Below are 24376 nucleotides of genomic sequence, written 5' to 3' on the forward strand. Positions count from 1 at the left end.
GCTCTCCAGGGCTTGTTGGCTTTTTTTTTTTTATTATTATTATTTCAATGAGTTTCTAGCTGCATGTGGAGTGCCAAAAAACTTTTTGCAGGAAACAGGAGTGTCATTTCTCCTTGTCAGCCACCCCTGTGAGCGAGTTCTCATCAGTTCAAGTGACAATAAATGCAGGTGCTCCTCTGCTCTTGCCATGTAGGGTGAGTCCTTTCAGCAAGCTTTGGGAGGGAGCAGCTGCTCAGTGAAAACAAGACTATCCTGCTGATCCAAGCTGAAATGTGATGGGGAAATGGGATTTTTGACCTTGAGAGGTACAAAGTTGCTCAAAGGAGAGAACCTGCGAAGATTAAAAAAAAACTAGATCTTTATAATGCTTCTGCAACTGAGCTGGATAAACATATTGCAAAATGGATGGCCAAATTCTAAATAGTACAAACTAACCCAAGCCTTTTGATGGCCAGTCAGCTGAAGAACTGGCCCTAACTTTTGCAAGCATTAATTGAAGATCAACTTTTTTTTTGGCAGCTGTATTCTAGTCTTTTTTTTTTTTTACTGTCCCCTGCCTGTGAGTGTTCACACAAACTATTCGTTGATGCAGATGTTTAAGGAAGGCTGTTCTTTAGAAGGCTGCTCATCTCTAGGGCTGTGTGTGAGTAAGAATATTCATTTTTCCTCAACCTCTGCTTCTGTTCAGTTATTGTTAGACCAATTACTGACCCGGAGCTGTCTGAATGGCATCCCTGCCCGCGGCAGGGGGGTGCCAAGGGCTGATCTTTCAGGTCCCTTCCATCCTAAGGGGCTCTGTGGCTGTGACAGTGTGTAAGCACCCATAAGCTGGCTGTCTTTCCCCTCTCGCGCACACACGCCGTGTGATTTGAAGCAGTCATGTACCATGAATAATGTCCGGGGGCCAGGTCACAAGCTTCCCAGAGCATGGAATTCATTTGCATACAATCCAAGCAATTACGAGTAATGAATAGATTAGTTAAAAAAAACCAAAGCAAACAAGAAACGATTCAGAGCACGGCTAATTCCCCTGCAGAAAGGAAAAAGAAGAGAGGAGAGAGAAGGAAAAAGGAAAAAAAAAAAAAAAAAAGAAAAAAGCCGAGCACTTCTAACCCCCCAGTCCAGGTGCGGGGCTGATCCCGGGGCTCGGCTGCGGGGCTCGGGGGGCCCTGTCCCCGTGATGTCCCTGTCCCCGTGATGTCCCTGTCCCCGTGATGTCCCTGTCCCCGTCCCCATCCCGGTGCCGTCCCCGTCCCCCCCGCCCCGCCCGCGGCAGCGCATGCTCCCTGCCGGGCCCCAACCTGCCCATTTAAACGGCGGCGGAGGCACGGGCTGAGCACCGGGGCCGGGCTGAGCACCGGGCACCACCGAGGTGGGGCTGCGGGGATGCCCGGGGTCGTCCCGGGCGGTGGGGGGGGGGGGCTCGGGGCGACCTTGTGCTTGCAGCCGGGAAGGGGAAGAGAGCGCCGGGTCCCGGCGGGTTTCTGCTCGGACGGGGCGGTCGCGAGCTCCTCGTTGGTCCCGCTGATGCTCCGAGCGATCCGGCGCTAGTTTTGCTGCGGGAAGGCGAGGAGGAGAGCCAAGCTTGCGCGTCGAGAAGCAGAGGAAGAGCGGCTGCAGGTAGGGCTGCTGAGCGGTGCGAGCTGCGCCCCTTCAGCCCTCCTGGGCTGTGCTGGTGTGCGGACGTGGCCCGAGTCTTTTCCCCGCTTCTCGTTGTTGCAGACATCTGTCGTGACCGAGTTCGTTTTAAAGGTAATTGAACTGGAAAAAAGTTGGGAAGCGTGAGGCGAGCGCGGACGTCCAGAAATCCCGAGGACTTGTGAGGACAGGTCAGTGAATCTTTAGAATCAAAGGAAACCAGCGCTTGACAGAAGGAAGTTCTCATTGCACCTAATTGTAGGCTCCGCTTAGATTTGCTGCCAGGTTAACTTGTCTGCCCTGCTCGGATGTAAGGGAGCTTGTAGAGGCTTTCTTCTTAGACGTGGTACCTGAGCGTCACAATGTGAGTACTTCGTGAGTGTTAACTTTGGTGCGACTGCAGACTTTGATGGGGAAGATGTATTAATTGCTTATGATATTAATTTGTCTTCCCCTTCATGGCAGCTTTGGGAGGAAGAAAAAAAATCACTAGAACTTGGACTCTGGTGATGGCCAAACTTGGCAAGGTGCCTGGTTTTCGTGCGCTTTTTTTGTTATTTTTTTTTTTAAGGCAAAAAACAACAACTGCTGAAATCGGAGGGGGGGGAACATATCAAAAACAATTTTCTCAGTCCTCATATAGACCTGTCAGACTTGTGGGCAGTACAGAGAAAGTAGCCGAGCTCAAATGAGATCCTGGTCTGGCACAGTTTTAGTCTTAGACATGGGTTCGAGAGAGTAGTGTTTGTATGTGTAACATGAGAGTAACCAGGAATTTGTAGAAATAAAACATGAGTAAGAACTTCAAAAGTACCCAAATGACTTGGGCACCAAAGTCATGCAGGCACTCCTGAAAAACACGTACCAGCCTTTAAACGATTTGTATTATTCACCCTACCTGTAATTTTCTCTTTATTTTTAATGTGTGATGCTACCTGGACTTGCTTGCGTCACCACAGCTCCCTGGTAACTCTTCCACTCGGTGAGGAGCGGCTGTGGTGCAGGAGCTGGGAAGGCTTGATTCTCAGCCCTGCGCTTGAATTCCAGGCAGTGCCTTAAACTCTGGAACTTATTACCACAAAACGTCGTGGAAGCCAAGAGTGCTTAGCTTGTGGGATTTGAAAAAAGGATTAGAAATTTGATATGGATAGGAAGAATCTCCAGAATTAATAGTAAATTAAAAGAGAGCTTTACAAGAGATATAAATCCCCGTATTTTGGGGCATAAGCTAATCTTAGGATTTAGTAGGAAAATTCTCCTTGTAGGGAGCTTTTTCCTGCGCTGTCTGCTGATGGCTGTATTCCCCTACAACTTGTTACATACGTAGCCTGTGCAACGTCTTCTGCGAGAGCGTCTCCTCGTCTTGAAGAGGTTCTGGTTAAAGCACCTGAACCTCAAGGTGTTTCACAATGCGGAGCTGTTGCTAGAAGGTTCGGGCCCTGTGGATTTGTGCAGGAGCTGCCTAGAGATAACAGTAACGTTATTTGTGAACAAAGCAGCAGTCTTATAGACTCTTCTAAGATTATCGTTACTGTAATATAACAGTAATAGTAGATACTGAGTGTATTTCAAACAAACTCCGCTGGCAGCATTTTTTGAAAAGCGCGTAGTCCATTTTTGTCAGCAGTGAGAAACACCATATCCATAGCATGAGAAGCTCAGATCACTGGATTGATTGCTGAGTTACAAAATACAGCCTTTTGGTCTGTTTTATCTTCGCCAGAGTCCCCAGAAAATGCGGGTGTCTAGTATAAACTCTTGCTAACCTTTTCTCCAAACTGTTTATTTCGCTGGAGCACTCAAGCGGCAGTGTGTTTTTCTGTATGGAGTTTAGTGTGATGGCTCTGCTCTTGTGGCTGATGGCATCGTGAGTGTGCTCTCTAAAAAACAATAAATCAAATATTAAAAAACAACTAAGCAGCCCAGTTTTGTAGTGAAGCTGCCAATAGAAGCTTTGTCAGTTGTCAGATTAGGTATCAAAGGAGCTGGTCCTAAAAGCATCAAATCTGTTGAACAATGAAGTGACAGAGCAGCCCCAGCTCTTCCAATGTAACTGCGTGGGTCTCCTCGAGCGTCTTTTTGCAGAGCCTCTATGAAAATATCAGCCTGTCTGCGGTGTGCCTGCTGCACTCTGAAAATCTCAACCCAGAGCCTTTTGTGTTGGATCCACAAGAAGCTCTGAGGGTTTGCAAATTACTTCTGAGGAATGTACGAAAGCAAACAAAAACAAATTTAGATGCTCTGTGAAAGTAGTCTTTATACACGATGTTTCTAACCTACTAGATTGTAATAGTCTTAATCCCTGCCTTCCATAATTCTGCGATGGTGAAAAGCAAGGTGAAAAGCTGTGCATGCAGCAGCAGTTTTGTGCTGGCTTCTTAGAAACCCTTTGAAGGACTACTGCAGTTGATACTGTGGCAGAGAACTCGAGGATGCTGCTGGGTGTGTGTAGTCTTGTCTGGACATTGCTATCAGTTGGTTTCATTCAAGCTGACTATTAGTCTGTCAGGTCTGGTATCAGGCTAGACCTGTGCTAGGAGCTTGCTTAAATGACAAGAAAATCACAGAACAGACATTAACAAGTAGTTTGCTGATGGGCTCTTTTTTTTTTTTTCCTTTATGGCTACGTATCATCGGGCAATTTAAACCTGTTTCATACGCAGCAATGGGTATGAAAGTCCTCAGACTTTGGCCTTTCCGGGCAACTGTCCCACTTTTTTTGTCACAGTGGGGCTGTAGAGCTTTTCAAATAAGCCGTAAGTGGTGTAAGTAACATCTGTTTGTGTTTATCCTCCACCTTTCTCTAGGTTGGAGCTATTCAACCAAGGAGTGTCTTGTTTTGGTACCTCTTTCGTGTTGTCTTTAATGTGTGTGCTGCTATCTCCTTATCTTGGCTAAGGCAACATCAAAGCAAAAGACTTGACCCCTTGGGTGAAAGTTGTGGAGGTTTGTGATGGATTCAGGGCTACTAGGGAGCAGGAGCAGAAGGACCAGAGGGATGGGAGGAGAACGGCTGCCGGTAGCGGCAGGGATGAGCAGGCAGCAGTAGCTATAAAACCTTGTACCTTGCACCTCAGGAGAAGTAGGCAGCAGCTGGTATGGAGAGGGAGAAGCAGAAACGAAAAAGTCATGTCTGGTGAATCTCTGTTCACTTCTGCTGTTCCAAATAACGCCATCATATGATCGTGCCCTGCGACTTCTGCAGGAGGTGGGGGACATTCAGCATATGACAGCAATTTCTAACTAAAACTAACCCTGGACGGCCAACCTGTGGGGCCTACTGACCCTAACTGTGCAGTTAAACTCTTGATTGAGGTTGTGCTATGAGTGGAGGGAGTCGTGAAAATCTCGTGAGCAGTTGTCAGCTATTTTCAGTGTTGACTTGGCTTCTGGGTGCTCGATATCAGACATCAAAACTATCCGTGTGAAAACAAGGAACCCTAGGGCTCAGCTGAGAAAAGGGACACAGACCCTCATGGAGGAATCCTTGCTTTTAATAAACAAACAAAAGTAAGGAAAACCTCAAAGGAGTCTCTGTGAGATAGTCAAGCAATGTACGTGCACACAGAAGATTGCCTTTAAGTACGGATCTACATAACGTAAAGGAAAACTCCCTCACTGCAAAGGAAGGAATAGGAAGATAGTAACCCAGAGGATAGCAGTTTTTTGCCCTGATGCTTGTAGTTTACAGTCAAACCACATTTATCTCTAAACCTGACAATCTGTTGAATCCATTTAGCCCTTGAAATGTTCTATTTCTCGTGCTGCTGTTGCACTTCAATGCTTTAAGAATCTCTGAATCTGATCTTGTATTATGGAACTGCAGAAAATTGCTGATGTATCCACCATGCAAGCTATCGAGTTGCTTGTTCAGAAAACATAACCACGTGAAGTTATAAAGTGTCCCTTTTATTATTATTTGTATGCACGCTGCTCCTTGGAGGTCCTCAGATTTGTGCCCTTCCTCCTTGTTTTCATATCCTAAAATGTCAGTTCCTCTTGCAGTTCAAAAATATTTGTTTAACATTTTGCCAGCCTGCAGAAGAGGAGAAACAGACCCCCGTGAATATTGTCTGGCAAAATAAGAAATGTAATGTAGGAATGTGGTCCGAATGGCTTCTTTGTCTCAGTGCTGGAGGGCGGCTGGAACACACACAGCAAAAAGCAGGTGCTTGATTTGCAGCTCTGAACAGTTTTTCTTTCTCAAAGTCACTGTACACGCACTAAAAGAAATTGCTGCTAGTCCAGTTCTCAGGGCCCTGTCCCTGCCTTACATCCGAGGGAAACCTTCGTAGAGTAGCACATGTAACCAGCTGTGCTGATTCCAGAAAGAACCAACTTACGGTGGTTTGCAGATGAATTCTCATAATTGCCAATTTTTGAATATTCAGAACATGTAAGGATGGCCTCTGGCAAGATGATGAGGTTTATTTGAAAAAGAAACTTAAAACAATGTTGGGCGCTGGCTTTGGTTTGTGAGGTCTAAGGTTTTTCTCTTCCATCAAAGGAGCAGATTTTTTCCACCTTCATTCTGGTGGAAGCTGAAGCTCTCCATGGTTGTTTGTCTCCAGGAGCTAGAGCTAGTTTTGCTCAAGAAAAACGCAAATATAATGAGTGCAGTGACTCAAATCCATGCAAGTTGTCAGCACTCAAAAGACGTTAGTGTTCTTGCAGAGCAGGCTAGAGCCAATTTCAGGAATGATGTGTGTATTTGTGGATAACATCTGAATCTTGCTTTAGATTTATGGGTTAAGACTTATGGTGAAATGGGGCATGCAATAAAATCCGTGGATCACATTTTCTTTACCAAACATTAGGGTTGACTCCTGCTGGGATCTGACCTCCGGCGTCAAAGCAACTGAAGTGGTGGTCAAACCTCAAATCTAAAGCTATTCTGCTGTCTCCTCCCAGTTGCCTGCTTCTAATTTAGGAGCAGTGCCCAGAAGTGGCTCTTCAGTTAGATTTGAAGTGGGTGTAAGTGTACGCACTCTGTTTTCTGTCCTCTCTGCATGAAGACCCAGAGCCTCCACGTTACTCTGAGCCTGTGCGTGAGCTACCTGCTGGTGATTTCATGCTGCTTCCATCAGCAGGCTGTGCTCTGCAGCTGACACAGAGCATCTGCCACTGGTCCAGGACGCTACGCTGCTCTCTTTTCCCTCTGTCCAGTGATATAATGTCACTTCTGCTCTGATCCTCCATTTGGAGAAGAGGGGACCCAAAGCATTTCAGTGGTCTACAAAATGTGAGCTAATCTGTGTGTCCTCTGTTAGCGCTGTGTCTGCCTGCGTGGTGTGCTGGGTATTGCTGTGCTACCTTGGCCTGCTTTCTGGTGGAAATTCTCCCTTCGCTCGGAGCTGCGCAAACAGAATAAAGGATTGTTCTGGGCGCAGAGAGAGCGGCCTTGTAGGTCTGGGGCTCGAGGCAGTTCATAAATACAAAGAGATGGAGCACAAAGGAACAATGAGATGACAGCGCCCTTGCAGGGCAGCAGGCTGTGCGTACCAGGTACTGGCTCGTGGGGGGACAGGAGAGGGCTTTGTGTGGGCGCTGTTGCTGTTGGACTCCAGAGGTGCGTTTGGGAACGGTTCTGACAAACGACTCCTGTGTGAGAGGGGCGGTGGAAGCAGCTGGAGCAATGCTAGAACAAAAGGCTGCTGTGCTACAGCCAAGGCCAACCGAGCAATTAACGGGCCTGGAAGGGTGGCTTTTCATGGGGACTGACTAAAGCTAGGTGGAGGAGAGCAGCTACATGTCGTCGGGAGAGGGGGCTGACCGTGCAGATAGAAAGAGGGGCACAGGGGACGTAGGAAGGATGCTTCCAGCTATTAAACCTCAGCCCATGGATATTGTTTCAGGGGAAATTCTTGCAACCTCAGTGCTTGAGATCCATCCATCCAGACTGGACAAATGTGCTGGAGAATGTGCTGTTGGGAACAGTCTTGCGACAGCCTCGGGGAAGATGATTCAACAGGGCCTCTTTCGTCTTTGATTTCTGCGAACAGTCTACATTTGTGCTGCCCCCAGATATTCCCATTCATCACTGTCTGTGGCCCATGTTGATAGCCGTGAATAAGCCTCTTGGGCAAGAGCAGGGAATGCTAGCTATCCCCCGTTAGCAGGCAAGTGCAACTGCGGCTAGTTAGCACACGCTGGTGCAGAGCCAGAATGACCCAAAACGGTGCTGGTGATAACCCCTTTCCCAGATCTTACTGGGCACAGCCAGCACTGTGCCTGCCTGAGGCGCCCTGGCTGTTTGCCCGAGGCGCCCAGAGCACGTTGCGGGAATATCAGAGGTCTTTCTGCTTCGTTTGTAGCTCGCTGAACTTTACTCCGGTAAATATGGGCAAGAGAGCCCAGTGAGGAGAGAAAATCCTGCTCTACTCAGAGTCTGAAATGCACAAACTTTTAATCTTCTGCCCCTACGACAGCAGACCTTGTCAGCAAGCGCTAAGGAGCTTTAGTGCTCGCACCACTTCCCTGCCTGCCCTCTTGATGGATGCAGGGTGTATCAAAGCGAGAAACTAACCATGTGCAATGAAAAGCCTGAGCACCCCTGGCCAGAGCACTCAGCAAAATCCAGGCAGCTTTGAACTTGAACTCCCAACTTAATTACTAAAAATCTAATAATTCAAGGCTGATGCTCCTCCTGGAGCTGCAAAACAGAAGTCAGGTGCCTGTCTGTACGCAGAGGCAGGGAGCGAGGGGGGTGGTAAAACGCCTCGCTCTGTTCACCGCCTATAGAAATTGTGACTTTGAGCTTTGTCTTTTCAGAAGTGGAAAACTCCCCTTGCAGCGACTCCTTGCTGCTGCGTGTGCTGGGTAAATGGCTACAGCTTAATGTGAAATCCCTGCGTGTTCAGGGTCTGCGATACATTAAACTGATAATGAGAGTGGGGAAAGGAAAAGGCTTCCTAAGCTGCTTATAACAATCTTTCAGTGAAAGTTATCTGTCTTAAAAAATACACTCTGATGGCTTCTTATCTTTGTAGTTATCCAGACAGCTTCAGACAGAAGTAAAATCACAGGATCTCTCATTTTTAGACCCAGACCTCATGACCAGTCTGTCATGATAAGGAGAAGGTGCTCTCAGCTCCAGGGGTGATCTGAGGGCCCTCATTAACACGGAGACGTTGGCGTGCCGCAGGCAGATGGCAGGGCTCGTGCAAAGTTTTTACCATCTGAGGCACATGAAATTGCTTTTCGTGTCCGAAAGATCTCGGGACTTGGATACGTGACCTTAAAGAGAAATCTGGTCATTCCCTGCACGTGTGCTGCTCACCTGTCCCTGTGGCTGCTGAGACAGGAGGAGCCTTTCTGAGACAGGAGGAGCCTGGCATAGTGGTGTAAACCCACCTCCACGGGCAGCTGCAGTCTGGAGGGCAGCACGCAGGTGGCTGAGAGGCAGCGGGACGGAAACGGCAGCTCTGCCAGGGGGGCAGACAGCAGGGCCAGCGGGATCTTACAGCAGCTCCCAGCCCAAAGTCTGCGGGGTTTGCTGTATTCCCTCCCCCTTCGAGTTGTGCCACCACGGGTGGCTGCCCGTCCGCATCCGTTCGCGCACCGGCTCCGGTACGAGCACTTGCACGATCTCCGAGCAGGGGGGTAAAACCCAGCCGTTCCCAGGAGAGCTGCGGGCTGTTGCCCAGCTTGCTCGCCTCTTGTGCGCTCGGGGCCTGATGTGACTGATGGGGGTTCTGTGCTCACAGCTGTCTCGGGGCTATTCCTCACGCTGCAAAGGCTCTTTGTCTCATTCAAAGCCATGACCTCATTTTAGAGACAGAAAACAGAGAGGGAGAAACCCACCAACCTGCCAGCGGAGGTCAAAGGGCTTGCTGAGAGATATGTTAGCATCAAACTTCTCCGGCAGGGACACAAATAACTGGAATTGCAGACCAGAAAATTACCATGAAAAAATGGACTAACTACCATGTGATTACAAAAGAGCCCATTAGCTCTGTGTGTGTCTAGGATTCAAAGTATACCCTTTGAGGAAGAGCACAAGGTCATGCTCCCAAAACTTTCAGCGAAAGGGACTGCAGAAGCCTGCGCCTGTTGCCTGCTGCTCTCCAAGCACCGCCACGCATAGAGGAGCAACCAGCCAAACCTCTGTCTTTCGCAGGTATGGACCTCAGGACACATTTTTGGCAAAAGGAGGGAAGGTGAGATTTCAGTGTTAGGTGGCAGCAGCTCCCGCTATGGTTAAAATTTGTCAGACCCCTCTCTGCGGCTTCAAAACGGGCCCGTTGGGGTACGGCTCGGTCCTCTGCCGCGGCTGCTGGTTTGTGCTAGCACATCACAGCTGCCCTCTGCACCCTGAGGCTGGCACTGAGACTCAGCTGGCCCCATGACTGTCACAGTTTTCTAAATAAAGCCAGAAATGATGATGACCTCTCATGGGGTACAAGTCCCAGAGCCGCCTTGGAGCCTGACCGTGCCGGAGGAGCCACGGTGCTGTGGCTTGCTGGGCAGGCAGACGTGCCGTTACGCAGCATTCGTGCTTTGGTTGGAAACAAGAAGTTCCAATTTCACTTCCCATTTTCCCAGCCCTGTGAACAGACATTGCAAAGCAGGCACAATAAAATAGCTAGGGTTTCTGCCCTCCCATTTCTTCTCTGTAACAGGTGGGAAATTTTTCTCCTGCTCAGCACTGGTGACTAGAACTGAGAAGTTGTGTGTCGCTGTTTCAGTGCCAAGGTGAGCTGCGCAGCATCCATGGGACAGCCATGTGTTGTTCTCTCTGTCAGCTGCCAACCTTCCACCAGGACTGGTTTGCTCTTTCCTTTGCCAGTTCCAGTTTGTTGGGGTAGGTGCTTTCTGCCTGAGAAGACTTACAGAAATGCAAACCTCTGAAATCCCACGTGCTTGTTCAGGGAAGGCTGGTGGACGGCAGGCTTCACACCTCAAAATAGGGTGGTGATGACAAGCAGAGAAGCTTGTGTGGGATTGAGCGATGTAGGTAGCTGCACTGGAGGAAAATGCAGATTCAATGTCCAAGTAGACAGAGTTGGGTGAGTGTGATCTGCTTTTTGGGGGGGCCTGCAGGGGGACAGCCTGGTGTGGCACTGTCACAGCCCATGGTTGGGAGCACTGCTGGACCCAGTCCTCGTCCCCTGCAGGAGAGCATCAGGGGCTCCTCAGCAGTTGAATGCAGACTCTGCCTCGGCCTCGACAGCACTGAGGCCGTGCCCAGGGCCCGTCTGGGCAGGACCAACACATCCCAACACTATTTGGAGCCCCAGGGCCTCTCCCTGCCCAGGCGTGGGCAGCCGGCGAGCGCTGCAGCCCGGCACCGCTGCAGGGTCGCGGGAGCGGGGCCCGAGCCACCTGTTGGGCTGTCACACATCGGGAGGCTGCTGCGCTTTTTACCAGCGTCCATCTCTTTTTCCTCGCTCCCCGGCATTCCCTTTACAACCAGCTCATTGTGCTGCGGCCTGGAGCAGCTGGGTGGAGTGTTTCAGGCTCAAGTATAATTTCAGCGCCTTTAAAAGCCTTCGGAGCTCCCTCTCTCCGCCCCCCCCAAGGCGGCCGGCAACGCCAACAAGGGATAATTTGATGGATTACTCTGTGGGGCTGAGGGGCTCTCCTTAATCCCCTTTGTGGGCCTGTTTGACTAGACGCGGAGCAGAAGCCCCCAGCCTCAGGCAGAGAAAAGGCGGCTCAGCGGGGAAGGTTTTACACCCTGACACATAAATACGGGCCCTGGTCATGTGGCGGCGGATATAATCTGCGCCCGTTACCACGCTGCAGAGAAGGGGGGCACCTGGAGGGGGCTCATTTTTTTTCCTTCCCAGTTCGATTTACATTTTTATTCTTCGGCTAAAAATAATAAAAAAAGAGGGGGCGGGGGAAAGGCTGAGTCAGACCAAATGCCAGGGCGATGGGCACAGTATTTTAAACAGCAAAAATGAACTCAAGTGGAAAGCAGAACCAGCTCATCTCGCGTTTGCCCTCCCACTCCAAAACAGGGGCTCCTCTCATGAATAAAAGTAAGAGCTTGGCTCATGCCATAGCAAAAGAAAGCTGTGGCTCTGGTGTAGGGCCAGCCTTGTCTGGAGGTTTGAGCTGTTCACAGCAGACCCGACGCCAGCTCAGGGAAGGGTGACCAGCAAGAGCGAGACTCGAGTGGAAGCTGAAAGCGATGCCTCTTGGGTTGCGTTGTGTGTGTTTAGGGGTGCGTGAGATCACTTCGTGCTTAGCGAAGTTTGGTGATCAGCTGGCCCTAAGTGGGTGAAATGCTGCGAGGCTGTCCTGCCGTGCGGCTGGCACCAGCAGTTCCATCACAGCTCCTTCAGCGCTCTCTGAAGATCCTTCTGCAGCTGAGCTTGGCTGTGGGATGTTTTTTAGGGCACTCAGTCCTTCACTGCATCACAGCTTAGCTTACTTGGCTCTCCAGTCGGTGTCCCTGATGGAAATGGGGCCGAGCTGCAGACCAGATTTCAGCCCTTCAGCCTCAGCCCCTGCTTGGCTGCACAGAGCTCAGCGCCCAGCTCCTCCCTGCACCCTGCTTTCACTTGGCCACGCTCCTCACGTGGGCCGGGGCAGGATCTCCCCCCCAGCAGCCCGAAGCCCTGCGCGGCTCCAGGCGGGTGAACGTGCCGGTGACGCCTGCCAGCTGTGGGAGAGTTACTGGCACCCTCTGGCATCCCGATGGCTGTCCCTTTGAGCAGCGCAGCAAGCTCCAAAACATGTCAGCGTGGCCTCTGCTGAGTCAGTGACCTCGCTAGCTGGAGGCAGTTCCTGGTTTGTTACGGGAGGAGGAGAGGCTGGAACTGGCCTCTGCTGCTCTGTCTCTTTCTCTGGTCGGGCTGGCAGGCAGGGGAGCTCAGGCAGCCAAAGCCTGGGAGAACAGCTCCTGCCAGGAGCGGTTCCTTTGTCTGCCAGAGGAAGAAGCAGGTTGTGGACAGGAGGTCAGTGGAGCCTGGGGGCTGTCCTGCTGTCTGTTTGATGTTCTGGGGCAGGGTGAGGATAAAGAGTCCATAGAGCTGTTGGCATGGCTTCAGAAAGAAGCGTGAAATACCAGAGACGTGCAGGGTGAAGGGCAAGCGGGACAGATCTTTTCCCCGTCCTGCAAACTATCCCCCCGGCACGGACAGTGCCGTTAGCCTGCCAGGATAGGAGAGCATCCTTTCCTAATGTTTGTTCCTAACAAATGTTTTGACCTTCTTATCCATCTTATAGGGACCTTCATTTGCCATCCACAGCCTTTCCCTGGTGCCTTTGCTTTACCCAGTTGATCAAAGGGGGGACAAATACCAGCCTGTTTCACGTGCCCTTGCTGCTTACTGTAAAACAGGGAAGACACTTAGCAGTCACCTGCCCTCACTGATTGACCATTGCTTGAGCGAAGCAGTGCTATTGGAAACAACCCCAAACCTCCCAGAGCTTCTGCAGACGTGCAGCAGTCCCCTGGGCTGGCTCCAGGACAGCCCAACCCCGCGAACCATCAGGACAAACCACCAGCGCGAACCATCAGGACGCACCAGCCTCTCGGGGCAGGAGGGCCAAAGGTAGGAGGGAGGTCACCAAGCAGCTTGTGCCCCACCTCTGCTCCCGGGCGGTTGCGGACAGATCCCAATAGCTCTGAAATGACTCGCAGTCCACGGTCGAGGTGGTAGGAACCCAGCAGGGCCTGAGATTGTATCTCAACCTCCGTCTTGTCGAGCTCCTGCCAGCCACGGATAAGGTGACTGGCTCGGTGGTTACAGGAGATGAGAGCTTTGCTCCACTCTGAGCAGCACAGTATGGTTTGGTGGTCCGCAGAAAGGGGGAGATGCAGCCCCCCAAAACTCTGCTGGTAGCTCCAGGTGCTTAAAGCTTGGCTCCTTCTTCTCTCTTTTGCTTCCTGCTCTCAGTTCACAAAATGGAGATCGTAGTGAATTGCTTTCAGTCTCCCTGCTTGTGTTCCTTGGGCAGGGACCAGTCTGCTGTCCACGAGAGCACCAACCACAAGCTGAGCTACAGCCTTTAGATGGCCCTAACAGCAGGATAACCACCTTGTGGGTGCTGCAAGGAAGCAATTGCTGCCTGGCAGAAAAATCAACTCCCAATCCCAATAAATTTAAACGTCTCCCTTATGAACGAACCACATGGAAGGTGTTCTGAGCTGCCTCGGGGGCGTGCCCCTTCCTCCAGCTCCCAACACGTCTGTAGCATCTAGCGTTTTTCCTGGATTAACGTCTCCCGGTGTCTGAGCTGCTGGATGCTGCGCCGTGGGGTAAGGGAGGGAATTTTGAATGGGCTGTGGCCCTCGGGTCTTCCTTGTTCTCATCTAAGGGGATTTCCACCCGCTGCTGCTCTTTCCCTAAGCTGAACTGCTGAGGCCAATATAATGGGGCCCCTGAGCTCAAAGGAAACGCAGAGTTAATTCAGAGAGACTAAATAAATCGCAATTCTCCCATCCCTGCTTAATGACCACTCCCCTCTCCCCACACTGTGAATGGGGTCAAGGAGATTTGGCGGGGGGGGAAGGGGAGAGGGTCAGGAGAGGTCAGGTGAGTTTTCCATTTCATCCCGCGCAAGCCTGCCAGAGCTATTCTCCATGGTGTATTTCACATTCAGCGGCAGTGAATGGCCACTGATAGCTGTGAAAGGCTCTGGCACTGTATGAACAGCCCTTCCCGAAGCGCTCGCCCTTGTGCTCGCTCCCACCCTTTCTTCCAAAGGGCTTCCAGGGAGCGGGGAATTAATAACATTCAGAAAGAGCCCCTTGCAAGGTTGGAAATGTAACGCTGTGGTTATGAATGGCTAACAATACCCCTCGCCCTCCCCTCTCCCTGCCGCTCGTTGGCAATAAGTTTGTGCATCGAACCTGCCGTGCGGCGGGAGGAAAGGCGTGGGTCCGGGTCACCTGGAGCAGCCCCTGCCCCGCACCGTCCCCTGCCTCCAGCCTGGCAAAGGCTGACCCGGGGAAATTTCTTCCTGTGTAAGAAAGGGCTTGGGTTGTTACAGAGCCCGGGCAGGTCGCAACTGTTGGCAGATCTCCACGGTCTGATCATTGCTGTGGCTGTTTGTTCATCTGCTGGGTGGGTGCATGGCAGCCATAAATCAGAGAGGTTGCTACCACGCACAGTAACATCTCATCTCCTCTGCACCCACGGGAGCGATGGGGAAGGCTGCAGAGCGGCGAGATACGGACTCTTCGGAGGAACGAGGGAGTTTTTCTCAGCCACGTAACCACACCCCGATTTTATTTTCAAAACGGCTGTCCCTCAGTCATCATTCTGTCCAAGCACAGATGCGATTACTTGTAATATCCTACGTTGTGAAGATTTGAGGAGACAGGGAGGAGGAGAGGCTTCTTTTGGTGCATGTCCATTAGCACCCTGCACGCAGTCTGCCTTCTCAAGGTGTCCTAGGGTCTGTTCCATCCAACAGCAAAAGGTGTGGCGTGGAGCCCGCTGGGGAGGGCCCACGGAGCAGCGCCCGTGCTGCTGAGAGAAAGGAAGTGGGAGGTTAGCTTTCTGCCGGCTGTTTCGTTGCTTGGTAAGCGACTCCCTGCATCTGACATCACCGCCACATTCAGCCCCGTGTCGGTGTGCGGCCGTGCACCCACTGCTGCTCTTCTGGAGCGCACGTCGTGGCCTCCTGCAGCAGGGCTCTGCTGTGTCTGTACCACACTGAGCTCACGAGGACGTTTGTCAAAACCTTTTTCTATAGCACGTGAGCGAGGAATTCACTCTGACTAGGGGAAAGGCACAGATCCAGGCCTGCTGGTCCCCTGCCGTGAAAGAACCGGACTGTCAGAAGCCGCTTCCCCTGGCTTCACCCCTGCTCCTCCTGCCTGCTCCCCGTTACTGCTGCCAGGTGAGTCGTGCTCAGCAGAGGCAGGCAGCCCGGCTTCCTCCCTTCCTTCTGGGTGCCGTCACAGGAGAGCAGAGAGGGTGCAGGAGACAGCAGACGTGCAGGAGGTGCACTCCTTTGGTCGCAGGTGTCCGGGTGGGTGGCAGAGAGCTGCCCCGGGGCTGCCTGTGTGCGGACAGCGCGGTGCTGCCGAGCTCCTGCCCCGTCCCGCCCTCCTCCCTGGCTGCCAGGTGGAAGAGCCTCCTGGGGTTGATCTGCTGGTTCTCCGCAGAGGAAGGGAAGGAAAAGTTTGGGTTGTGAGCTTAAAACTAAAGCAGAAAACCTTGGGTTTAAAAGTGCTTTGCTACTCCCTGGGGAGGGAGAGGAAGAGCCTTAACGCTCAGCAGCAGATGATGTCCCCGTGGCACGACAGCTTGGTGAAGGGTTGTGGAAAAGCCGCAGATGTGGCTCCTTTCTGCTTCTGTGTACAGGAAACCCTGCACAGAAGGGCTAGGATGCAGTTTTGGGAGGGGTTGGCTGTTATCCTTGTCAAGGTGCTTAGTACTGTGTGCCCAGGGAGGGACAAATGCTGTCCCCGCTGTTAAAGCTGGGGGAAACTGAGGCCAGAAGGCAAAAAGTGCTTTCTGTCATGCAGCTTTCTGACCAGCCACCCCCTCAAATCAGCCCTCCTGCATAGCCTGCCTAATAAACTGTCCTGGAAGAGATCAGCAGTTTAAATGAAGCGTTAGGTCTTGCTGCTGGGGCTGTTATTCAGAACCAGACTGTCACCTGCAAAACTGAAGGCAACATCTCATTGTCTTTAAAATAATAATAATAATAATCCCCTGTGCTAAAGCTGTCTCTGCTTGCTGATTTAGCCCCAGACCCCTCGGTGATGGGGAGCAGCGTGGGAGCAGATGGGGAGCCCTGCTCTGCACACCCTGCCTGTGACCCGCAGGTGCCCGTAGCGCGGAGGAGCCGTTTGTGAAGCACCAGCAGATCCACAAGAGGAGGTGACAAAACGCGAACAGCAAAGCAGGGCTTTGGGCAATGTTTAGATGTGAGTCCATATCCCGGAGTTTCTTTCTGAGCCGGTTTGGGACCGGACTGGCAAAGCACTCTGTGGAGAGTGCCTTTGTGAGGCCGGTGCTGGCAGCCCGTGTTTGCTCAGCACCGTGCACGAGGGGCCCAGCGCAGGTGTGGCCGTGGTGCTAACAACACTACCAACACGCTGTGCAGCTCTGTGTTATCAGGAGGCAGGGAGGGCCCTGAAACCAAACCCGCGTGTGTACCTGCGGCTCGGTTCCACCTCTGCTTGCCTGCACCCTACTTAAGCAGCTTTTCCTGAATGCTATGTACCCGGCTGGCTGCGGGGAGGGCTGCGGGGATCTGCTGTCACCGCTCTGCCTGGAGGAGGTGAGTGCTGCCTTCTGGCTCCCTCAAGCCTCCCAAATCTTCATTTTCCATCTCTCTGCCCTGTCCTTACAGATCAGATGCTTTTGGTAGTTTGCACTGGCAATTCTTCGCAGCTAAGTCCATCTCTCGGTTTTCTGTGAGCAAAATAAAGAGATAGTGGGTATTGGGGCAAGATGCAATTTTAAACAGAAAAGAGTTGGTTATCTATTGGTGCTGAGTCTGTGACTTGGTTGCTGTAGGTAACTTCTGATCGTGGGTATCGCCACTGGGTACGCTGGGATTTGTTTTTTCATTAAAGTCCTTTGAGAGTGTGGAAGGGGGAAGAGACAGATCTCCTCTTCCCTACTGATAAGAAATTCAGCCTCTCTCCCTCAGCCTGAAATTCTCAGGCAGCTGGGGAGATGTACAGGTTCCTGCTCCCCTCCCAGTGCTGGTTAATTGCTGCTAGAAGTGTCGCTGGGATAAAGGGAAGAAAAAAGGTGTTTGTTTTGTTTATTGTGTGTATGTGTGTGTGAGAGAGACATCATTTACTTAATGTTTGTTTACCTTGGGATAAATTTCCCTCTGTAAGCCCTCCAAACCCTGGACTACAGCAGTGAGGATCCCCGTAGACAGCGGACATTACAGCTCCCTTCCAGGACTAGCTCAGATAATTTTGTCTCGGGAGCCTGCTTCCTCCAGCTAACAGCATCAAGCCTCGCGCTGCTGGAGGGCTGCAGCTTAAATTCCTACCCCAGGGCTGTCAGCCAGCTGGGCACCCATCGTCAAAACGAACAAGGCTGAGACATCCTGTGTCTAGCCCACATCTAAGAAAGGTGGTTGCTGCCCCCAGTTGCTTCCTTGCCGATAGAGTGCACGAGAAGTAACGCTGGGCGTAGCTGGGGCCTTGGTGCTCCTTTGAAGGATGTGTAGTGATTAAAGAAAACTGCTGCTCCCCCCCCTCTGCCGTTAGCTCGCTGTTTGACCTTGGGCGAGTCGTTTAAATGTTCACAGTTGGTAAAAGAAGGTATCCTTTGTGACAGTCAAGGTCTAAGCGAGCGTGGAGGGGGAAGGTGAGGGATTCCGGGAGGAAACTAATCAGCACTTATTGTGCCTAATTGGCAGCCTGTCAGCTCCTGAGCTGGGGAGCCGTGCCCCGTCCCTGCACAGTGAGAGGCAGGGAGGGATGCTTGTGTCTTCGTGAAAACCTCACCGCCGTGCCTCCTGCTTCACCCAGTTGTCTCCGTGTGTTTTGTTTTGGCTGATGGCAAGAGGGGAAGAAAGGGAAAAGGCAGCAACCACATAAATTGTGCCTGTCTGCTAACGCTTGTGCAGTGATGGAGGCCAAACGCGTGTGCTCTGGGAAGTTGGGGTCCAGCGGCTCCTCCTGCAGGGCTGGCTGTGCCAGGGGCTCTGTACACACTTCACACCCGTTTCGGCCCCCTGACAAGCAGCTCTTCCAGCTCTGCGAGGCCTGACCTGAGGGCAGGCACGGCCTCGAGTCCTGGTGGCCTCAGGGTGCAGAGGAGGGAGGCACGTGTTGGCCTGGAGATGGTCCATGTAGGAGGGGACATCTCTTGCTCTCCCATCTAATTGAGGCAAAGAATTTAGAGGGGGACAGGACTGCAAAACTGGATTTTCACCTTGTTCCTCCTGCTGGGCTCACTCTCCACAGCTAAGGAAGGCAAACTCTGTTAGCCTCTCTGGCATGAGGGAGGTGTACCGGCAGGTAAACAGCCACAGCTTCCCCGCAGTCAGGGAGGGAGCAGGCAGAGATAAGCTCCTCCGCTGGAATGTCCCGCGTTCTGCCCAGCCTCCGGTGGGACCGGAGGCAGAAGCTTGTGCAAACCAGGAGCACAGTGCAGGGGGCACTTTGAGGAACGAGTCCTGTGCTGGAACAGTTCAGGACAGTGGGACCTTTGGGAACCAGGCATAACAAAGAAACACGCTGGTGGCTCACTTAGGGTGTGAAGTCAGAGCAGATGAATCCCTGGGAATTCAGTTTGGTTTGCTCCTGAATCAATGTCTGTGCAGGAGCTGAATGTCACCCTTGCTGCTAACCCATTCTACCTCTCCCGAGGTAACCACAGACCATCTCCCCAAGATGCTGTTAGCCACACAGCAGTTGGGTGGACTAGGTTGGATGCCGGCAACCTCACAGGATTAGGTTTTGTTGCAGACTGCCACAGTGGCAGGCTCAGCACAAGTTTCTAAGAGGCATCTGCTCTCTTGCCTTGGCTGTTCAGACCCTGTCCGGATCCGGTGGCCTCTCCCCTCTGAAGAAGGCTGGGGAGAGGGAGCATGTTACAGGGCAAATAAATGACTCAGACTAATGAGTAAGGTAATTGCCGTTCACTGTTAGACGTGGCTAAAGTGGGTCAGGTTTGTTTGTGAAACTCCACGGAGGCACCATCTGTTCCCTGTGCCATGTCTCAGGGGCTGGAGGCAGGATTTTGGTGAGATCGCATCCCCGGGAGCTGGGGGGAGATGCCTGGTCAGCAGGTGGTGGTGCGGGTCCCCAGAGATGCCCTAAGTGGCTGCAGGCGCTTGCCTGCCTCCATCCTTAAACAGGGACTCGTAATTGATTTCACTGGGAGAGGGGACCCGAAGTCCCTTCTGAGGTTAAGGCCTTTGTGTCTCTGCTACAACTTCCCATCTATCAGATGAGGCTGGACAGGGCACCGAGGGGTCATTAGGCCTCCCGCAGCCCGAAGGCAGGATTGAATTTTCCCAAACCGTTTCTGACAGGTGCCTGTCTCACCTGCCACAAGCCCTCAGAGAGAAACCAGGCACAAGCATAGCTCATCCCTTAAAACCCCATAGCTCTCCCAGGTGCCCTCGCATCTGTAAGCTGTCTCTTTCAGCCGCGACGTGTCTGTGTGGCACCTGCTTTTAGTCCTGTCCCCTGCCCTGTGTCTAACGAGCCGTCTCTTCTCTCAGACCACAGCATGTGAGCAGAAGGGGAAGCACGGAGCGGGATCTCGGCCTGCCCACGCTTGGACTTGACGTTGCTGGGCCCACGTCTTGCAGCAGGAGGAAGAGGAAAAGACGGTTTGCTCACCGACGCTAAAAATGGGAGGCAGCATCTGTCCGGCAGACCGGGAACGGAAGCTCCAGACCTCGCCTGTGGGACATCTCTGGGAGCGCCGGAGCGCCGCAGCCCTCTGTCAGTGAGGGTGTGGGGCAGCATGGCACACAGAGCGTGGCTCAGCACGCTGCTGCACAGCCGCAGGGCCCAGCTCCTGCTGGTCAACTCCCTGACGTTTGGCCTCGAGGTCTGCCTGGCTGCCGGCATCACCTACGTGCCTCCGCTGCTGCTGGAAGTGGGCGTCGAGGAGAAGTTCATGACCATGGTTTTGGGTAGGCAGTTTCTCTCTCACCTTCAGGAGACTTATCTCCCCTTCAAGGGGCAAATCAGAGCATGGAGGGGTGGTTGCAGGATGGCTGTTACATCAAGGGCAGCCTTGTGTTTGGAGGGGAGGGCTCTGACCCAGTGAAGCTTACTGGGTCCCTGAAACATCCCAGGCTTTTGTTGCAGTGCACATAGACTGGAGTCCTGTCCAGTTCTGTCCCCTAACATTACCTCTTCCTCTGTTCCAGGGATAGGACCTGTCCTTGGCCTGGTTTTTGTCCCACTGATCGGATCTGCCAGTGACCACTGGCACAGCAGCTACGGCCGAAGGCGGCCTTTCATCTGGATGCTGTGCCTGGGAGTCCTGCTGAGCCTCTTCGTGATCCCGCACGCCAGCAGCCTGGCCAGCCTGTTTGCCCTCAACACTCGCCCGCTGGAGATCGCCTTCCTCATCCTGGGCATCGGGTTACTGGATTTCTGCGGCCAGGTCTGCTTCACCCCGCTCGAGGCCCTGCTCTCGGACCTCTTCCAGGAGCCCGACAACTGCCGCCAGGCCTTCTCCATGTACGCCTTCATGATCAGCCTCGGGGGCTGCATTGGCTACCTGCTGCCAGCCATTGACTGGGGGGGCAGCTTTCTGGCCCCGTACCTGGGAGGGCAGGAGACGTGCCTCTTCAGCCTCCTGGCTGTCATTTTCCTTGGCTGTGTGCTGGCCACGCTCTTTGTGACTGAAGAGGCAGCCACCCAGGCAGATGCCCTGGACGGCGCAGCACTGAAGGATGCTCTTCCTAAGCCCTCCCCTCCTGCCTGCTGCTCTTGCCAGCTCTCCAAGAGCCTCCTGCAGGCCAGGCACATGGTGCAGGCCCTCAGAAACCTCTGCACGCTGCTGCCGCGGCTTCACAGCCTCTACTGCCGCATCCCCAGGGTCATCCGGCGCCTGTTCGTGGCCGAGCTCTGCAGCTGGATGGCACTCATGACTTTCATGCTGTTCTACACGGACTTTGTTGGGGAAGGGCTGTACCATGGTGTCCCCAGAGCCAAGCCGGGCACAGACGCCAGACGCCACTACGATGAAGGTGAGAAGTGAACCGTCTGCTCTGGGGCCACAGGGCCTGTTCCCTGGGACAGGAGCGCTTAGTGGGAGCTAGGAATGGGCTCAGCTCTGCCAGTAGTGCAAAAACTTGTTACAGGGAACTACACCGTCTGCAGGTGGGTCAGGAAAAAACATTCCCCCGTGACCAAGAGAGCATTGCACAGGGGACTGAATAGGGAAACACCTCATTCTCCTCTGAGCTACCGAGCACAGAAATAGATCTGGCAGCACAGCCCTGGCCTGGGGCTGAATTGTTAAGTGGCAGAATGGTCCGGCAGTTTGCATGCTGAACAGAACATACCTGGCTCTGTCTGCAAAAGGTGACCACCTCTGCCATGTCCTTCCTCTCCTCCTCCCTCCTTTTTAAAGGAGAGATGATGGTGCCCCCCGTCTCTTGTAGGGCAGGGGTTGAAAAGGCTTTGCTGCATCTCCCTTTCACACAACTGTGAGATTCCCATCTCACATCTCTATCTGGGGAGCCCTGGAGCAGCTTCCCCAGTTCTCACCGCTCTCTCCAGTGCTTCCTGTTACTGCTCACCACAAGTCAGCAGCTGCCACATCCCCACCATGGGATACAGCTCACTCCAGCACGTTACCTGCTTACTGTTGTTGCCTGCTGTCCTCGTTTTGTCTGCTGTGTTGTGCCAGAGCCTTGACTCCACTGCCCAGCCCTTCTTTCCCTCCCCTAGATCCAAGTCCTTTATTCTTGGAGGCATTCCCCTGGCCCTCCTTCTCTAGCTGTATACCCTGCCCTCCAAGTTTTCCACTCAGTGCCTCCACGAGCTCTGCAGTACACTGCCTCTTTGTGTTGTGCCTCTGTTTAACTTAGAGGGAGCTTAATTATTATTTAACACTTCCACTGTATAGCTTCCAGCAGGTCAGGGCTCCATTGTGCTAGCAGTCATAGAAACATGTGTTGAGTAATGATCCTTGCTCCAAAGAGTTAATGGTTTTAATTCCCCGAAATCTGATAGATCTTTGCAAAGGGTAAGGTCCGGATTGCTACCGGATACTGCCGTCGCTCAGTGGATGTTGTATACTTTCCCTTGGCTGAAGCACAGTTTCTTGTTCCTTTTGTTCTGTGGCTGGTTTTGGCACCAGATAACAGATCCTGGTTCATGAGCAGGTGACACAGATCCTGATCAAGAGTAGGAAAGTGAGAACAAGAGCTTTCCAAGAGAAGAATGGCGTTTGCATTTCTGTCTCCCCCTCTCATTGCCCCTCTGGCCTGAGTTGGGCACTGGAGGGAGGTCTGAGGCCCGAAGGTGCTTGGCTGTCTGAAGCCTGGGCGCAGTCATGGCAGTGTCTGTCACCACCTCTGCTTACCCGCAGGTGTCCGGATGGGTAGTTTGGGCCTCTTCCTGCAGTGCGTCACGTCCATCTTCTTTTCGACAATCATGGACCGGATGGTGAAGTGCTTTGGGACGCGGGCGGTCTACCTGGCCAGCGTGGTGTTCTTCCCCGCGGCTGCCTTCGTCATGTGCCTTTCCCACAGCGTCATCGTTGTGACCATCTCGGCTGCTCTCACGGGCTTCACCTTCTCTGCACTCCAGATCCTGCCATACACGCTGGCATCGCTCTATCATCATGAAAAACAGGTAGGGACCTGCTCCAGAGGGCGATGTGCAGGTAGCCGTGAGGACAGCTTGGGCAGCCTCTTCAGCCGCTTGTAGCTGCCACAGTCAGCTCAGGCCATGGCAGAGAACACATGCCTGTGTTCAGAGGTTCTCCTCGTGTGCCTCTTGTCTCCAGGTGGCGTCTTCTCTGAAGATTTATCTGAAATTGAGGAGAGAAGAGAGTTTCGCATCTCCTTCCCTAGGCATTCCCTGCTCACAAGAAGCATTTTGCAATTTTAAATAGTGGGGAGGGGGTAAGATGGGAGAAAGCTAGGATTAGTGCACCAAAAGGGATGTCCTGTGATCCTCTGTGTTAGGGAAACTGGTGCAGATTAGTTATTGCCATGTGTTTTCTGCAGCTAAGTCACATCTGCAGGATTGCCAACCTGAGGTGCTAAAACAGGTGTAAAGTCCTGCTCTCGAATTTTGGTCCATAACACGAAGAGCCGTAAAATAGGAAGAATTTTCCTATTCCTCTAGCTCCATGAAAAACAAACCTTGAGAAACTTTTAACATAACACAAAAGCTAGTAATTCTGTCCCACAGATGATATCCTTGTGGCAAAGTCTCGGGAGGTTTCTGAGTTGCACACTGGATTAATAGCAGTTTCTCTTGTGCTGCAAATGCAAAATTAATTTGTGGTTTGAGAGCAGCTCTTTCATCCCGATGGCAGGCAGTTCACTGTACAGTGAAGTAAGCAGGAGTTCTTACCACAGGCATCCAGATGTTCACATTGAACAAATATTTGTCACCAACCCATCCTGATTTGCACCAGGCACCCTGTTAAAATAGGGGTATGAGGGAGTGTTCTGCTTCGCAAAAGCTTCAGCTTGCCTGGGATCTCCCATGGACATAATATCGACAGAATGAAAACCAAAGCCCACAGCCTGGGAGTGTGAAGGCCACATGCCCAACTGTTTGCCAAAGTCTTGATGGGGAGCAACTCTCAGTACAATGAGGTGTGGGGTATAGCAGGGTTTGGCCTTTCTGTTGCCCTGACTTGAAAGCTTCTCCTTCCTCTACCAAGAACTTTCCAGCAGGCTGCAGGGAGACCCCACAAGAAGCAGTCCCTCGAATGTGATTTGCAGAAAATTCTCCATCTTCACCACTTCTATTCTTCTCTCTTCTCTTACTTTTGAAATCTGTCATCATTTTTGTTTGCCTTCCCTCGTTCCTGCTTCCTCTCTTCCCTCTATTATTTTTATTTTTTTTACCTTTTTTTTATTTCAAATGCTCCTCCCGAAGTGAATCAGCAGAGGGGCATCCAGAGTGGCTGTTGCTTCTATCCTGTGCAGGATCGATGGCGAAAGCCTGCAAGGCCACCTCAGCTGGAGCTCCTTGCTTTGCACAGGCTCTGTAAGTCGCTCCATTCTCCTGCATGCCCTCTTCATCTTTGCATGGCCACTAAACCTTGTCTAGAACAGGAGGAAAAGATCTGCATGTTCTAACAGCACCCGAAAGCTTGCTACAGAGAGATGCATGGTGAACATTCACACCTTCTGC

The 24376-nt window shown here is 52.3% G+C and overlaps 1 protein-coding gene across 12 annotated transcripts in view; it reads left to right on the forward strand.

Moving 5' to 3' along the window:
* The first annotated feature begins 1409 nt into the window (after window positions 1-1409).
* SLC45A3 (solute carrier family 45 member 3) overlaps window positions 1410-24376 on the forward strand; it is a 29023-nt gene continuing 6056 nt past the window's right edge. Inside the window, exons 1-6 of one of the 12 annotated variants that reach the window (XM_040535693.1) lie at window positions 1673-1896; window positions 2904-7143; window positions 7494-10441; window positions 19753-20172; window positions 20413-21240; window positions 22590-22855. In XM_040535693.1, the coding sequence (XP_040391627.1) occupies window positions 20001-20172; window positions 20413-21240; window positions 22590-22855 (1266 nt within the window). In that variant the 5' untranslated portion in view covers window positions 1673-1896; window positions 2904-7143; window positions 7494-10441; window positions 19753-20000. The other 11 variants (XM_040535691.1, XM_040535692.1, XM_040535695.1 and 8 more) reach the window with 11 other exon arrangements.

This window comes from Cygnus olor, chromosome 24 (genome assembly GCF_009769625.2).
Source record: "Cygnus olor isolate bCygOlo1 chromosome 24, bCygOlo1.pri.v2, whole genome shotgun sequence".
Lineage (NCBI taxonomy): Eukaryota > Metazoa > Chordata > Aves > Anseriformes > Anatidae > Cygnus > Cygnus olor.